Genomic DNA, 16,887 nt, shown 5'->3' on the forward strand with positions numbered 1-16,887 from the left:
TCAGTGTGCAATACGTTATCAGCCTGCACTGTGTCTATATAAATATACTCTTAAATATACTGTGTCTATATAAATATACTCTTATTGCACAGCAAATATCCTTTTACAATGTGCATTGTTGCAACATAAATAAAGGGATTATATTCTATTCTATTCCGCTGAACAGTCGCCATCATCACCATGTACATTCTGCTCCCCCACTCATACAAATACACTTACTACTTACTTACTACACATACATGCATATTATTTAATTTAATATTCCTCACCCCCTCACCCTGTACACTGCTGCTAGATTAGATTAGATTAGATTCAACTTTATTGTCATTGCACAGTACAAGTACATTTACAACGAAATGCAGTTTAGCATCTAACCAGAAGTGCAAAAAAAAGGCAGTTAAAGTGCAGAGTATTGTGCATAGTGGAATATGAAAATAAATAGGAAGTACAGTTAGAAAAAGAAGTGGAATATGAACAGTATTAAGAGGTAAGGTATGATATAAGAATGATGAATACACTATGAGCAAGATAAATATAAAAATATGAATACACTATGAGCGAGATAAATATATAAATATGAATACACTATAGGTGGGATAGGTGGGATAATACAGTATTAGAAAAAAAATAACTCTAGTGCAAATGTGGAAATGTTCAGTGGCTGGAGGAGGGTGAGTGGCAGTCCAAGCCGGGGTGGGGAGGGGAAGTCTAGTCATTGGAGAAGGTGTGTGTGTGTGTGTGTGTGTGTGGGAGGGGGGGGGGGGTGCGGCTGCCATAACTAGCCCTTCATTTAAATGTTGTTGTACCATGTTATATGTTATGTTATAGGTTATTAGGTTAAATATTGTGTTATTTTGTATCTTGTATTGCCTGCCAGGTCATTACACGAATTGCAGTGCTCTGGTGACGCTGCTATTTGGTGCATGTGACAATAAACACTTTGACTTGACTTTGTTTTGCCTGTAAAATGTCTTTAAAACATTTTTACAATCTCCTACAAGCCACTGTAACATTACTATTGGTCTTATTTTGTTAAATCAACAGTCGGACTCCAGGTGAAATTCACTCAGCGTCGCACGCACGCTTTGGATCCTCATCTCTGAGAAACCGGAACCAGTTGATAATTAGCATTCGACTCAATGAACGGGGCCTGAGTAGAACACCTGTAGAACCCCAGCTGTGGTAACGCCATCGCCTCGTGCTTTGTTGTTGTGTCGCATTGTGTGTTTGTAACGTTAGACACGGTTTTCTGCTCGGTTGCCATGGTGTTTGTGTGACAGCAGATGCGGCCGCGAGGGCTGCAGCTGACAAGCCCGTGACGTCACTTTAGGCGGGTTTTTTTTATTTTTTTTTCCTCCTGGAAAGTGCTAGAAGGAACGAAGCGCACCCTCCCGGTGGCCGTGTGTCCCTCCGTCGGATTAAAGAGACCCTCGTTCTTTCGCTCGCCCTCTGCATGATTCCATCGAGATTTATTGATATCATATCGTGATTTATGTTTATATGGCGACTCGTGGTCCTCTAAGACCTTTTGTTTCCGGTTTGGAATGATCATTCTGGAATCCACAGTTACATGTGGGAGCAGCATGGTTTGCTTTATCATTCATATTGCAGTATTTTCAAGGGTAATGTGACCATTTGGATTAAATAAGTGAGAAATAAGGTCCCGAACTCACTGTTTGTGGCAGTTTTTAACCCCTTTCTATGTATTTAAATGTTATTTATAGTAGATGTTGTCTTGTTTTGCAGCCATTTTGTAAATTTGAGGTCATATGATAGGTTTTCCCATGATAAATGTCCACTTCAGACAGACACAGCTCCTGAGGCGGAGCATCCTATGGGGTTCTTCAGTCATCCATCCAAGTTACACGTTCTCCTGTGATCATGGTGATATAATCTCCATCCTTCCATCCTGAGAAGAGGGTGTCTTGGGTTTAAAAGGCCCAAACACCCGATGACAAAAAGGTTCACTACACTGTCACTAACACCAGAATACTGAAGGCTACTTAAATTAAAGATGAGGTTAGTTTATTTTACGATAAACGATAATCATGCAATATAATTTTCATTAAGAGTCATATGACAACAGTTCAATATGTGTTGATGTATCGCAGGTACACAGAGGACGTAAACACACAATCAGTTTGAATGTTCTACCTCAGATTGTTATGTTAGAGACTAAATTAACACAACCTTCATACAAACTCTACACTGACAAAAGATGTGACATTAATCGTGATTATTATCGATATCGACTGAATGGTTTTTAACGTCAAATTTTGTGCCACATCATTTAAAACGTAGTAATAACTTTATTTATAGAGCACATTTCAACATATACAAGTTACAAAGGGCTTTACAAGGGCAGCCAAATATAACACATAAAATCATGAGCACAGCAAAAACATATAGGAAAAAACTCATATTACATAATAATAAATAATCACACGTGTTCACTCTATTTCCCACATCAATAATAACATTATATTCCTAAAGACTTTTTATTCAAATAAATAGAATTCCATGTTCCCTGTTTCTCATTTAAAACCCAGTGGCAGGATGGTGCGCCGCGGAGGGATACGGCCGCACAGCGAGGCAGCGTGTGTATAAAGATTCCGGTCTATTAAAAGGAAGTCCCTTTCCATTTCCCTGCGTCAGAGAGCAGAAGGGACGGAGCGTTGGTCGCATTTGTTTCAAGATAAAGTCAGCGAAGTAACAAGGTGCGTACCCCGCCGCGTGCCTCCACTCACACGCGTTCTCTCCGTGGATTTGTGAGGTTTTTTTGTTTCTGCAAACCCGCCGCTGCGCTGTTCCACGGGGGGAATGTGGGGATGAGAAGACCACGAGTCACGACGACCTCCTCCGCGGCTGCAGCCATCGTTTCCGCTGAGGCTTCGATATTAGTTTGCTTTCTACGTGTGTCGCGTTAACGTTGATTTGACACGGTGGTTCACCGGGTGGACGATTCGCGGTGTGTGTATATTGCGGCACTCGCTCCACCGGCGGCTGCGCACTGGGACAGGGCCGGGATCGGACTGCACCACGGCAGGTGTGGTGGCGATGACTCGGGTTAATTCCATCCGAGCTAGTCGTGATAATTCACACTTGGTCGTAATGGTCTCGATCATAAAACACGACCTCAGCTAACCCCATCCCCCCGCCCTCCTCCCATTAGCATCTAAACGCTTTAAGTTAACATTAACACGACGCTCGTCTTCCTTTTTAGCTATAGTTGTTTTATGCTAACATTTACGCAACTTACGTAAAACCGCATCTTCGGTATACGCTAACACACCCGATGCTTCTTAAAGGCTTAAATCCATGCATTGAGTTTCCTTTAAAGACAAATGAGCGGTGTGGGTTTTTCCGGGAAGACAAAATGGCTTCATATTAACTCCACATGTGCCACAGCCGTCATCATAACGTGTTTTTTTTCTTTAATTCAAACGTGTGTCGCTTTAATCTCAAGCGAAGGTTGGTTCTCGTGTCTCTCTGCGAGGTCGTTATTTTCGTTTCTGGTCGTCGTTAAGCACGTGTTTGCTGAGCCCATTGTCTGTCGCTCGACGCCATGTTGGTTAATGGCTACTTCCGCCGATCTGTAGTAACACGATGGCAGCCGTCCAGGAACCGGCTTGGATCGATCGATGATTCCGTTTCTGACTAAATGAAAGCAAAAGAATGACTCACTCGCTCTTTCAAGTACCGTCGCAGTTTATCACGTCGCACCCCCCCTCCCTCCTACAATAATGGCGTTTGTCTGTTTACGTCTGTACCGTTGTAACACAAGGCCGTTGACTGAGCATGTTTTATGATCTCCTGCTTTGCAGATGCCTGAAGAAATGCACCAAGAGGAGGAGGCTGAGACCTTTGCCTTCCAGGCAGAGATCGCTCAGCTGATGTCCCTGATCATCAACACCTTTTATTCCAACAAAGAGATCTTCCTCAGGGAGTTGATCTCCAATGCTTCTGATGTAAGTTGTCTGACAAGTGCTTTTGTTGATTTAGAAGTTTAATTATCACAGAACATGTATTGATGCCACTTTTTTTGTTGTGTTTTACAGGCTTTGGACAAAATCCGTTATGAAAGCCTTACTGAACCCACCAAGATGGACAGTGGCAAGGATTTGAAAATTGAAATCATCCCCAACAAAGAGGAACGCACCCTGACCCTCATCGACACTGGAATCGGTATGACCAAAGCCGATCTGATCAACAACCTGGGAACCATCGCCAAGTCTGGCACCAAGGCTTTCATGGAGGCCCTGCAGGTACGACCCATCATCTTGATTGCAGCTTATGAAAAATACAAGAATATTGTTAACCATATAATGTCATGCTTTACTTGCAACAAGAAGAACAGGGATAATGTATAATAATAATATACTTTCATACTGTCTAATTGTCCCAAGTTTTTCCGGCTATGTTTAAGTTTGTAATTTGTTTTCCCTTTAGGCTGGAGCTGATATCTCTATGATCGGTCAGTTTGGTGTGGGTTTCTACTCGGCCTACCTTGTTGCCGAGAAAGTGTCCGTCATCACCAAACACAACGATGATGAGCAGTATCTCTGGGAGTCCTCTGCCGGAGGCTCCTTCACAGTCAAGGTTGACACAGGTATGTGCCCTGGCAACATTATCATATATCAACGAGGCTGTGATGGCAATACTGCAATAATCTGCTTCTTACTCTTACTAGCTTTACGGGGCAGTTAAAGCATTAAACACCTTTGAGTTGTGTATCTAAGCTATTTTTAATAACTATTATAATAAACCAAATCTTGGCGCTAAATCGTGAGGGACATGAAATCACATTGTTATGCACATTTATCTGCTTTCTGATTAAGATTATTTAAAGGAGAACTGGCACCTTTCTTGAAATGTATATATGGGAAATTATTTGTTTGCAACCTTGGTGTGTATCTTGTTCCAGCACCTTGAACCTACCTTGCCTAGTTTATGGCTAGTTAATCCTTGCTTTAAAACATACTGGACTTTGAACATTTTAATTGTTCAGTTATTTAATTGTCTCCCAACTGTTCACAGGTGAGCCCATCGGCCGTGGAACAAGGATCGTTCTGCACCTGAAGGAGGACCAGTGTGAGTACATCGAGGAGAAGAGGGTCAAGGAGATTGTCAAGAAGCACTCGCAGTTCATCGGATACCCCATCACCCTGTTTGTAAGTATTTTTAATATGACGATATTCCACGTTCCCTCTGTACAGTCGAATTTCAACTGTCTTGTGAGTGAAGTTAAACTAGAATCATTTTGTTGACAGGTGGAGAAGGAGCGCGACAAGGAGATCAGTGACGACGAGGCCGAGGAGGAAAAACCTGAGAAGGAGGAGAAGGAAGAAAAGGAAGAGGACGGTGAGGACAAGCCAAAGATTGAAGATGTGGGCTCTGATGACGAGGAAGACTCCAAAGACAAGGACAAGAAGAAGACAAAGAAGATCAAGGAGAAGTACATCGACGCGGAGGAGCTGAACAAGACCAAGCCCATCTGGACCAGAAACCCTGATGACATCACAAACGAGGAGTATGGAGAGTTCTACAAGAGTCTGACCAACGACTGGGAGGATCATCTGGCTGTCAAGGTAAAGGGAGGAAGGCTAAAGCTGCTGTATGAATGTGTATTAACGCCTCAGGGCTGCACGGTGTCTAAACCTGAGTCAAAAATAATAATTCAAATTGTCCTCTTTCACAGCACTTCTCAGTGGAGGGCCAGCTGGAATTCCGCGCCCTCCTCTTCATCCCCCGCCGCGCTCCATTTGACCTCTTTGAGAACAAGAAGAAGAAGAACAACATCAAGCTGTACGTCAGGAGAGTCTTCATCATGGACAATTGTGAAGAGCTGATCCCAGAGTACCTGAGTAAGTGGTCCCGCCGTCTGAATAATACTGCAAAGCATAATGTGATAGGATACGTTCATCTAAACTGATCTATTTGCAAATATCCAGACTTCGTCCGTGGAGTGGTGGACTCCGAGGATCTGCCCCTCAACATCTCCAGGGAAATGCTGCAGCAGAGCAAAATCCTGAAGGTCATTCGCAAGAACATTGTCAAGAAGTGTCTGGAGCTGTTTGCAGAGCTGGCTGAGGACAAGGAGAACTTCAAGAAGTTCTATGAAGGTTTCTCAAAGAACCTCAAGGTATCTGAAATAAACACGCATTTCACCACATTGATTTTACTTGAAAGAAAAACCTTTTCTCTTTATTTTTTTAAAATAAATTCATGCATTCCTTGTCTTCAGGGCTTCTCCATGGATTCATCAGGTTTACTTTCATTGTTGTTGCTGCTTTAAAGACTGCATAGTCATAGTTTAATGCTTTAGGCCAGTTGAAGACTACGATATAGACGGAAAGTTGTAATTTTCTATTGTCGTTGTTTTAAAATTGTATGCAAGTAGTTCACATAAAAGGGTTCATTTAAATCACACGGCATGTGCTGTAGACTATTCACTAAGTATTTGTAGATTAGTCACTTAGTGTTGTTGAATTATTAAATAGCCTTGTACCCAGTTACCCTGAATCATTTAAATAATACCTGCCTGTGACAGCTGCATCACATGTCTGTACAATTGGCTTGTTCCATAGTGATGCTTCACATGATGAAACTAAACATGAGGAAAAAAAACTCTTTGGTATAATAAAGCAAGTTGAACTGAGCCTAAGCTGCAGTTCAGTGTTGAGAAGGCTGGTTCACCAGTCAAGCCTGAGTGCATTCATGTGAAACACTTGGAGTAGATGTCGTCTCATCATGTGATTCTGCCAACCCAGTGCTTGGAATCAATTATCATTGCTTTTGATAGTGCTCTAATCTAGTTTTGAGTATTGAACAATTGTCTTATCTCTTCCCTCTGTAGCTGGGAATCCACGAGGACTCACAAAACCGCAAGAAGCTTTCTGAGCTGCTGCGTTACCAGAGCTCTCAGTCTGGAGACGAGTCCACCTCCCTCACAGAGTACCTGTCCCGCATGAAGGAGAACCAGAAGTCCATCTACTACATCACTGGTCAGTTTATTTTCTGCTAAATTGTATGTTGCAAAGTTGTGTAAACTAATTTTTAATTGCACCTATTTAGTATTAAAAAAAATAGTAATACAGGTTGTTTTATATTAAATATATTTTATATTTGACCTCTAGGTGAGAGCAAGGATCAGGTGGCCAACTCCGCCTTCGTCGAGCGCGTCCGCAAGCGTGGCTTCGAGGTCCTGTACATGACCGAGCCAATCGACGAGTACTGCGTCCAGCAGCTGAAGGAGTTTGACGGTAAGACCCTGGTCTCCGTCACCAAGGAGGGCCTGGAGCTGCCCGAGGATGAGGAGGAGAAAAAGAAGATGGAGGAGGACAAGGCGAAGTTTGAGAACCTCTGCAAGCTCATGAAGGAGATCCTGGACAAGAAAGTGGAGAAGGTCAGTGATCTTAGTGGAACAGTAGAGTCTTTATCCAGTATTTCCCTTCACATTGTAGGAGTTCAAGTTTCACAGCCTCAGTTGACAGTGTTCTGTTTGGTGATAGGTTCCCTAATTCAGCCCAACTTGTATCTTGGTGAGTTCATGCAGGCTTGAGGTTGCCCCTTGGTCGCCTGGTTTCAAACGTAACCTTGAATGATTTGCCGTTTTATTTTTATTGTTACTGGTCGTGAGTTCCAGGTGATTTGTGTGGAAATGCTGAAAATCCAGAAACTGAATTTGTGATCTAACATGTTTTAGTTTGCAAACATGAGTTTTGAAGATGCATTTCTGAAGTTTAACCAGATGTTTTAAACGTTGAGTAGATGCAGCATGTTAATGTATGGAACAATTGGTCCTGGACCTGCTGGTGTGTTATTTCTAACATGGTTGACCTGCATGTTTTAACTTAAACTTACTCCTTGATTTTAGAAGTAGGATGGCATGATGGGTTATTTATTGACGTTCCCTATATTTGATTTTGTCTTCCAGGTGACCGTGTCCAACAGACTGGTGTCTTCGCCCTGCTGCATTGTGACAAGTACTTATGGATGGACGGCCAACATGGAGAGAATCATGAAGGCCCAGGCACTCAGGGACAACTCCACCATGGGCTACATGATGGCCAAGAAGCACCTTGAGGTCAACCCTGACCACCCCATCGTGGAAACTCTCAGGCAGAAGGCCGACGCTGACAAAAATGACAAGGCTGTGAAGGACCTGGTAATCCTGCTGTTTGAGACTGCCCTGCTGTCCTCAGGCTTCTCCCTGGACGACCCACAGACCCATTCCAACCGCATCTACAGAATGATCAAACTCGGCCTGGGTAAGGAAAAGCTGAAGAGATATCTAAGTTATGACACTCTATACTTTCATTGATCTTTAATAAGTAACATCCCTGTACCTCCAGGTATCGATGATGATGAAGTTGTGACAGAGGAAGCCACCTCCGCAGCCGTCCCAGATGAGATCCCTGCCCTAGAAGGCGAGGGCGAGGATGATGCTTCACGTATGGAAGAAGTCGATTAAACCAACACCCTCTCGTCCCAGATTTTTAACACTTTAGCCTCACTTTTCAATTGTTCATCCCTTAAACTGCAGTAAATGCAAAACAAATAGTCATTCATGTTGTGCGGTGGACCAGTGATGCTCTCGTGTCCAGAGCATTACTCTGCAACGCCCCTTTTAAGAAAAGCAGTTTTGGTTTTTGCTGTATAAGTTCATGGTGACAGCACATTTGTTTAACGAGTACCCTGTTGCACTGAGTTTTAAATGTTGGAGTGGTGAACATGGGAATGGTACATTCCATTGTCAGTCTGGAGGGTTGGGGGAGGTTCTGCTCATGTGCAACACTGCACGCTGCATGGAGAGAGGACTCTGTGATTCCTTTGCCTGAGTCCAGGCTTGTCTGTATTCCGGGTCTTTGTTTTGCAAAAAATTAAAGATGTAATACCTTATTTTGACTGTGTGCTGTCTTCACCTTTTATCATGGATGATTAAAATCAACTAATGTACCTAATCTGTGAATTTCCCAGTTGTAACATGAACTAGTAAAACTGCTCAAAGTGACCACTAGGTGGAGTCATGCTACAGTTTCTAGTATCAATGACGCTGCAACATCAAGTAAAAAATCTACAGATCACATTTATATACACCAAATGTATAAGCGATCCAAACTGTTAATTCCACTTATGATGTATGACCAAAGCCAAGGAATATGAAATTATAACAAACTAGATCTTAGACTGACCAGTTTTAAAATAAAGACTGTAGGTACAAGAGGTTTAAAATATTGAAATACTAGTATGAATCTACACACCCTTGTTTTAACTACATGTAATTCTAAACGTGCTTTACTACTGGACTACAATGCTACGGCAGTCTGTTAATCATCTGAACTAAGCTCTTTATTTACACTGAGATCACACGTACCGCTAAACCAGTTCTGGAGGACAATCTTGTTTGTATTGCATAAAAGGACTTCACATTTGCTTATGGCCATAATCAGTTTAACTGCTGCCAAATCCAATTAATGTTGGTCAGATGCGATTGGTCATCAGAAGGTTGGCCCTTAATGAAGGTGTGTGCTCTGCTGAGTGTACAATATCTAAAACCGCACTGAATACCACATTCAGAAAGACTTGAGTCTTTTTTGATTTAAGTTAATTTACTATTTTATTAATAATCCAGTAACCAGAGGAAATACAATGATTAAATAAAAGAAGGTACGAGTCACATTGCATTTTCCTCGTATGAATTATTTTCTGCGAACCCCCCCCCCACCCCCGAGGGACCTACAGTACCTTCAAATCGCTGTGACGGCAGTAAGCATCATCAAAATTCATTCTTCTTTCAAACATTCACGTGTAAAAGTGACCCACACAAAGCCGTCCTTTTACAAAAGTACACAACTGACAAGTGGGTTGGAAATAAAGCATATATTTACACAATAGTTTTTTTTAAGCTTGATTCTGAAAGGTTAAATATAATCTGCATTGTCAGGAAAACAAAAAGATCGGAAAGATAATTTGGAGCAACATCAGCATCTGCTTCAGCGATGTCTGGGCAAAATTAAATCATTTCTATGTCGTGTGATTTTTTTTTTTTTTTTACATAAACCGTTGTTTACCACCCTCCATTACAGATGTTAGCCCCTGGAACAAGTTAATGTACCTTAAATTAAACCAGTAATGTCTGCACCATGTTCTGGATACGTTACAAACAATCAATTCGAAGACACATGTTTAAACGGCATTTCAAAACTGTAACAACCTCAATCCATTTGACTGTTTTAGCAATGAATGAATAATAATCCCCGCCCATAGACCTGAAAACACAAATCCCAAACATTCCAGGCATGAGCGTGCAGGTGGAAACGGGAAGTGGATCCTCTACCCTGCAGCCGGTTGCTTAGTTATGGGAAAAGCCACAAATGAGAAACCACAAATGCCTAAAAGTAAGAGGACAGTTCTCTTTTCTTGGCCCGGCGATGGAAATGGGACATTTTGCCCTAACCGCTCATTGTCGTGTTGTGACTGATAACATTAAAAAGGGGGAGTGAACGCAGGAGAAGTTTACAGTACAACTCTCACCCAGAGTTTTCAAACTAAAACGGGGCCGGCAGCGTTTTCGGATTTCTTCATTTTAGGCACTTGAAAACTCTGGAGCCTGAACTGAGGTTTAAAACTAAAGTCTAAATGGAGGTGATTAGGTCATTTAGGTCGTTTTGGATTCAGATAAAGTGGTATTGTCATGAAATGATGAAAATATTTGTTTATGTCTATAGCCCAAACACCTTTACCAGGATCATATGAACCTTAAACAGGATCCACAAGCCACATATCATGGTTATAGAAAAAATAGTCCACCATTAAACTGTAAAAGAACCGAACAGCGAAGTTGTGGTATGACAACTGTGTATTAATGAATACTGCAGGCACTTTAATCACATTGACCCCTTGAGTTCATCATGGTGTAAGAGTCCAAACTGCCGAATCCTTTCTGTACCGTAGCTAACAAAAATATAAACAAATGAAAAAGAAAACGGTAAAGAGATCCACAAATCAAACAGAGACACAAAAATAGACAAAAAGCACCACAGAAAACGTGGCCTCAGTTCCCAGTTCGGTGTTTACACCTTCTGTGCCAGCGGCAGCGCTGACCTTCGACCCGACTTCATGCGGTTACGTGCATACACCCGGAGGAAAAGTGCCAGGAAAACTACGCCCACACCGAATCCACCTACAACGGTGACGGCGTGACCGTAGAGGAAACAGGAGAGGAGGATGGCGATGGCCTGCCTCAGGGTCATTATGATGGTGAAGACGGCCGCACCGAACTGGCTGATGGTGTAGAAGATGAAGAGCTGGCCACACGCCGAGCACACGGACAGCAGCACGGCGTGTAAGGCAAACTCGGAGTGGCGCGTCATGAAGGCCACCGAGTCGAAGAAGGCGCCCTGCTCCAGCAGCGAGCCGACGGTGAAGAGGCAGGAGAACAGGTTGACTCCGAACATCATCTGCACCGACGACATCTTCTGCTTGAACAGGTTGTCCTGCCAGTTGGAGGTGAAGCTGTCGAAGACGACGTAGCCGACGAGGATGACGATGCCGCTGAACGTGGTGACGTTGGACGGGTGCTTACTGGTCGTGCTGGACAACAGGAACATGCTGACTCCCATCGAGATCAGCACGGCGGTCAAGTACTCCCAGTACTCGTAGCTCTTGCGGGAGACGAGCTTCCCCATGAGCATGACGGGAATGACTTTGGAGGCCTTGGCCAGGACCTGGGTGGGGAAGCTGATGTACTTGAGGGCCTCGTACTGGCACCAGCTGCTCATGACGTTGGAGAGCGAGGCGAAGGAGTACTTGTACATGGGCGCTCCGTGGCGAGGCTGCTTGAACAGAAGGCACCAGAGGCCCGACACGGTCAGAGCCAGGATGCGGTTCATGAAGACCAGGAACTGGGAGTCCTTGAATTTCTCCCCCTCCTCCTCTGGAGTCGTGGCTCCATAGGAACGAGTCATCACCCTCTCCTGCAGCACCCCCCATGTCAGGTACGAAGCCTGGGAATAAGAGTGTCGACGTGTCAGGGTAGAACTCATGATAATCTGCCCCCCTTTCCTTTTAGCACATGAACAGAGTGTAGGGATCAATATCAGGGCCTTGAAGAGATTATCTGAAGAACATCCGTTTAGAAGGATAAAACCACGCATTTCTTATTCAAATATAATGCAAAAGGAAATCGAAAAGAAAACTTCTGTGTCCTTGTTGTCACATGTTGGTCTATTGTGACGGATCTGTCCAGACACAAAAAGCAAATACAGCAACTACAAGGACATTTCCCTCCTTTGTAGTTTTGTCCACAATGCTTGTTCATCTACTTCAACTCTCTGTGTCACATGACTTCTAGATGTTGATAATATTAAAATATTGATAATTGCAGATTCATAGTAGTATGCATACAAAAACTTTTACCGAAACATTAGTTGTTAAAGTGCATTTCATACAAATGTCTGTAACTTTTAAAATAATCAGTGAGCTGGGGCAAACCAAGAAAGAATCTGTTGATCAGGCTAAGTTACTATGTCTTTTTGCGGATCCTCACCTGAAGTCCAGCAGCACAAAAGACTAATTTGATGGCCTGTTTGAGCGACGAGCCAGAGTCTCCTTCATTCCTGGGTGCAACCGACACGTCATCCAACAGACCTGTTTTGGCCTCATTGCCAAATACGCAGGTCCTTATTAGAGGATGGCAGATCCCACTACCTGGTAGGTACGGGAAACAAACAAAAACATGAATGAAGTTGATATCGAGGGGACTACCAGGATTAAATCTGTGGACTCAGACAGGTATACAATTCAAAATTAAGCTGTTTGCAGTCACACCCGGAATTCAGTGCACGTATGAAAATAGCTTAAGTCGTCTGTTGTTTGTTTATCGTGTGGTCAAACCTGTTTCTAAGTAATTGGTGCGCTTGAAATAGCAAATGAGGAGGTAGCCCGGAATGATGATGGTGGAGTATCCCAGTACGTTGATGAGGAATCTGAAGAACCACACATCGCTCCAGCCTTCCAGCATCAAGGACTCCTCGGCAGCCACAGTGGAAGGGAAGAGAAGCAACACAAGTTGCGAAACCCTAAAGGAGAAACACACAGAGACAAAAAATATAATTCTGAACCGACCACTAGTATACTTCTGACAAGCCAGGTGTTTGTGTTTCATTGTATGATTTAAAGGGGAAGGTGATAGCAAACTGACACTTTTTGTAATATTAAATTATATATGAACACATTTAACATTACTCTTAATCATAACAGGGGTGATGACAAATATCAACGGAAGCAGAAACTAAGTAGCCAGAAGACACGTTGATATGTTTCCTTCCTCATCACACAGAAGCATCGGGAATCCATCTTTTGTGCAGGATCACTGTATTTTTACTTTCAGGCACATTGACAGGACACCTACACATAAAAGGTTGTTTATATGTAGATTAGGACCCATCACTCCAAATAGAAAAATGTTGCTTTAAATGATTGTTGTCCATCTTTCTCTAAAACAAGTCGTATAACAGGTCTTAAAGCAGAAACATCTTTAAATTGTTGCCTTGGGCAAATGATATGCAATGAGATGAATAACAATGGCTGCTCCGGAACTTTCCTATTTGCATACATTTAGTCGAGGTGCTTCAAAGGGACAGATTTGAAAGAGAAAATTGAAGAGGCTGAAACCGCCAAAACTTTGGTCATAAGTTTGAGTAGAGCTTCGAAAACACTGGCTCCAACACTTCCAGTAATGCAACACAATGGCTTCTTTCATTAGACCTGTGTCTTTATGACTGAGCCCAGATTGCAATGCAGACTTTGTGTTAAAGGTTCGCCAAGCTGTAGCTGACATGAACCCCCTGATCAAATCAATGGGGCTATCATACCAACCTCTATCCGCAGCCACCAGGTACACTACTGCGGAGTGCTACCTACTATCAGCTGTTGAACAGTACGATGTCCTGCTGCACCCACCCCAACAAAGAGCCTAGGTATCCCGAGTGACTCTAGAGCAGCTGCGTTGAAAGCAAGGTGTGCTCCATGCTGTCGTGGCACCAGCATCGACTGCCTCCTCCCAGGGGGGCAAGCCCGCCTCACACAGAGCCTCTTTGTGGGGGAATCTGCTTGGGCCTGGCTAACCAGTGGGCTACTGCAGCGAGACCTGGGCCCTGAACAAGCAGCCTATTACATGCAGGAATGCACTGAGTGGGCACCACAGGCCAGAGGAGTGAACACTCCCAAACATCTACCTGACCAGAGACTCAGTGCTCGTGTCTGATATGAACTTAGGATGTAGGGCTGGGATATAAAACAATATCAATAATTAATATTTCACAATATCTTTTATCAATAGAAATATAATAAAGATCTGGATTAAACCTGGGACAGACTAATTCTGGGACGCATTCCAATTTAATTAGAATAAAAACAAAAAAACAAGAGGCTCACTTAATAAAACAGTGTATCTTGAGGTGTTACCAGGCGTATTGATCCTAAAGATTTAGATGTAGATAATTATGTGACTTGGGTTTAACTTAAACATGGGCACAGCCAAATTTAAAAGACAGGTTTGTCAAAGGCCATCAAGTGTTCTATGCCCTTAGGGAAGAGTTTAAAGCACACATATTCAACTAATCATAATGAGGTATGTGCCTGATGCTGTAACAGGGATTTCCAGTTTACTAAAGTACATCTATCTGTTGAACATAATTGACTTATATGACATGATTTCATATCAATGACATGACTCATGTATATAAATTAATATGGAACCACATGCTTTAGTTGAAGTTATCACACGTGTGACCCAGGGGACAGAATTTAGTGAAACACCCATGAAAACAAAGTATATAATAACACTACTAATACTACTCCTACCAGTAATAGTGATAACAATACAACTAGTAATAAGCTAGTAGCAGTAGCTGGGCTGACACCAGTTCCTGAACACGAACCGAACAGTTGCCAGTACCTTGTTTGCAGACTATTAAAAAGCCCCGTCACTCATTTAAAACCAAGCTGAACACAGTGAAGGGTAAAGTGACTTCGTTCCCGTGTGATTAAAAAAAAGAACCGACAGTATGCGGCCGCTGCCCCGCGACTTGAACCCATCTTCCCGGGGACATAAGGTCCAGTTAGCTGATCGGGCTCCCCGACGTTACCTCCATGGAAGAGAAGGCATTTTCCCCGCACTCCGGGACCCGGGCACCGGCCGTCGCGAAGCCGCCGACACACTCAGACGTCCCCGCTGACACAGAGCATGAAGCCGCCCGGGAGCCGCCACGTAACACCGCAGTTTTCAATGATGGAGGTGCTTTCTTCTTCCGGACGAGCCGCCTTTAGCTGCGTTGCTGTCTTCAACTTCTCCTCCTTCACAGGCCCCCCTCCTCTCCTCCGCCGGAAACAGCTCCCCGATGCAGCGCCCCCCACCCCTGGCGGCGTGGAGGAGTTACTGCAGGGGTTGGAATCAGAATCAAGTGTTTTTAGGGCCCGAGAACTGACAGCCACTGACAGACAGTCAGTGAAATATCAGTGTTGTGCATGAACGTACACAAAAAGAACGCGTTCATTGAACACGTTCACCTTTATGAGAACGATGAACTGAAAGCAACTCAATGACACATAATGAATTTGAACGGTGAACACATTCATATTGTAGCGTCCTCATAAGGATTATTATTTAGTTTTTTTCCAGGCCGATGAATTGGCTGTTTGAGAGCTTTAACATTTTCAAATTCATATCAAAATTTGCAGAAAATTAGAAAGTGGTGAAAATGTACATACTAGACATTTTTGAAATTGTATTTTATAGCTGGTACTTTTTTTTTTCGAGGCAAATTAATTGGCTTTTTATTATATTTAACCTTTTATTAAACCCATTGAGATTAAGAATCGTTTTTTCAAGGGAGACCTGGCCTATAAGAAGCACATACAGCACAGGTCAAAACATGTTGGTAGTAGATGGTGTGTGCAGTCATGTAACTGATATGTTTACTGAAGGTAGGTTGGTAACCTATGGTCAATTAACTTCTTTATTGTTGTGCTGCGGACATTTATTTGTTTTATCCAACTCCCTAGAGTCATTGCATACTTAGTTAACCCCCAGGTTAAGATTTGAACAGACAGTTCATTGCATAAATCACAAAATGTGAGGCATTGTCAGTATTTGATCACGCATTCAGGTTCTACACTGAAGTCAAAGTAGCAACACTACAAAAAAAGTTATCAAGGAAACACACTCATACACTAAAAAAAGGTTCTTAAGTCACATTTGTAATTCCAATGTCTTTGTATTTATGGAGTATTATCAATACACCCTGCTCATATAGGAAAAAATACTAAACCCCATACATTTAGAATGCAACCCCAGTAAAATTACTTATCTAACACATATGGAAAATAAACAAAATTGCATCAGGGTTTCCCCGACCATCGGCTCAATGAGGAAGTAGATATAGTGTGACAACTGTGTGTATTGTTGACCACATAGGTCTGTCTGTTTAGTGACTGTCACCTATTAAAGTTAGCAGAGCCACTGTTAAACACCTCTGTTTACCTGGGCAGACATCCTGTGAGCACAGGTGGGAAATAACGTAAAGTAACATAAAGTAATGTAACGTTACGGCTTTGTCCGCGTTGTGTAATATATCATAGTTTTTGTATGAATCCGAAGACGTGTATGTAGGTTGAATGTAGCATTGTTTGGGATCTATAGCAAACAAATGTAGGTTATAATGAGGATGGTGGGAGTGGGAGTTTCTTTTTTATTAGGAGTGAAATGACAACAGATGTAACGTAAAATAACATAAAGTAACTAAAGTAAGGTAAAGTCACTAAAGTAACGAAAAGTAATGCAAAGTAACGAAAAGTAACGTAAAGTTTTCATGGTATGATTTG

The 16,887-nt window shown here is 42.7% G+C and overlaps 2 protein-coding genes across 3 annotated transcripts; one reads left to right on the plus strand and one right to left on the minus strand.

Moving 5' to 3' along the window:
- The first annotated feature begins 2,577 nt into the window (after window positions 1-2,577).
- On the plus strand, window positions 2,578-8,901 carry hsp90ab1 (heat shock protein 90, alpha (cytosolic), class B member 1). 2 transcript variants are annotated; one of them, XM_062411495.1, is made up of 12 exons: window positions 2,578-2,717; window positions 3,825-3,968; window positions 4,059-4,265; window positions 4,450-4,609; window positions 5,038-5,171; window positions 5,271-5,588; window positions 5,699-5,864; window positions 5,952-6,142; window positions 6,857-7,004; window positions 7,137-7,405; window positions 7,937-8,270; window positions 8,355-8,901. In XM_062411495.1, exons 2-12 carry the CDS (start codon window positions 3,825-3,827, stop codon window positions 8,471-8,473), a joined length of 2,190 nt encoding a protein of 729 aa, XP_062267479.1. In that variant the 5' UTR covers window positions 2,578-2,717; the 3' UTR covers window positions 8,474-8,901. The 2 variants fall into 2 exon arrangements, with proteins under 2 accessions (XP_062267479.1, XP_062267480.1); XM_062411496.1 differs by lacking the exons at window positions 7,937-8,270; window positions 8,355-8,901 and adding an exon at window positions 7,512-7,535.
- Window positions 8,902-10,832: 1,931 nt separating this feature from the next.
- On the minus strand, window positions 10,833-15,381 carry slc35b2 (solute carrier family 35 member B2). Its single transcript, XM_062411497.1, has 4 exons — window positions 15,153-15,381; window positions 12,898-13,082; window positions 12,551-12,711; window positions 10,833-12,008 (listed from the first exon to the last, which is right to left on the minus strand). Exons 1-4 carry the CDS (start codon window positions 15,170-15,172, stop codon window positions 11,076-11,078), a joined length of 1,299 nt encoding a protein of 432 aa, XP_062267481.1. The 5' UTR covers window positions 15,173-15,381; the 3' UTR covers window positions 10,833-11,075.
- Between the last annotated feature and the right edge of the window lie 1,506 nt (window positions 15,382-16,887).

The sequence above is a fragment of the Platichthys flesus genome, chromosome 18 (assembly GCF_949316205.1).
Source record: "Platichthys flesus chromosome 18, fPlaFle2.1, whole genome shotgun sequence".
Classification (NCBI taxonomy): Eukaryota; Metazoa; Chordata; class Actinopteri; order Pleuronectiformes; family Pleuronectidae; genus Platichthys; species Platichthys flesus.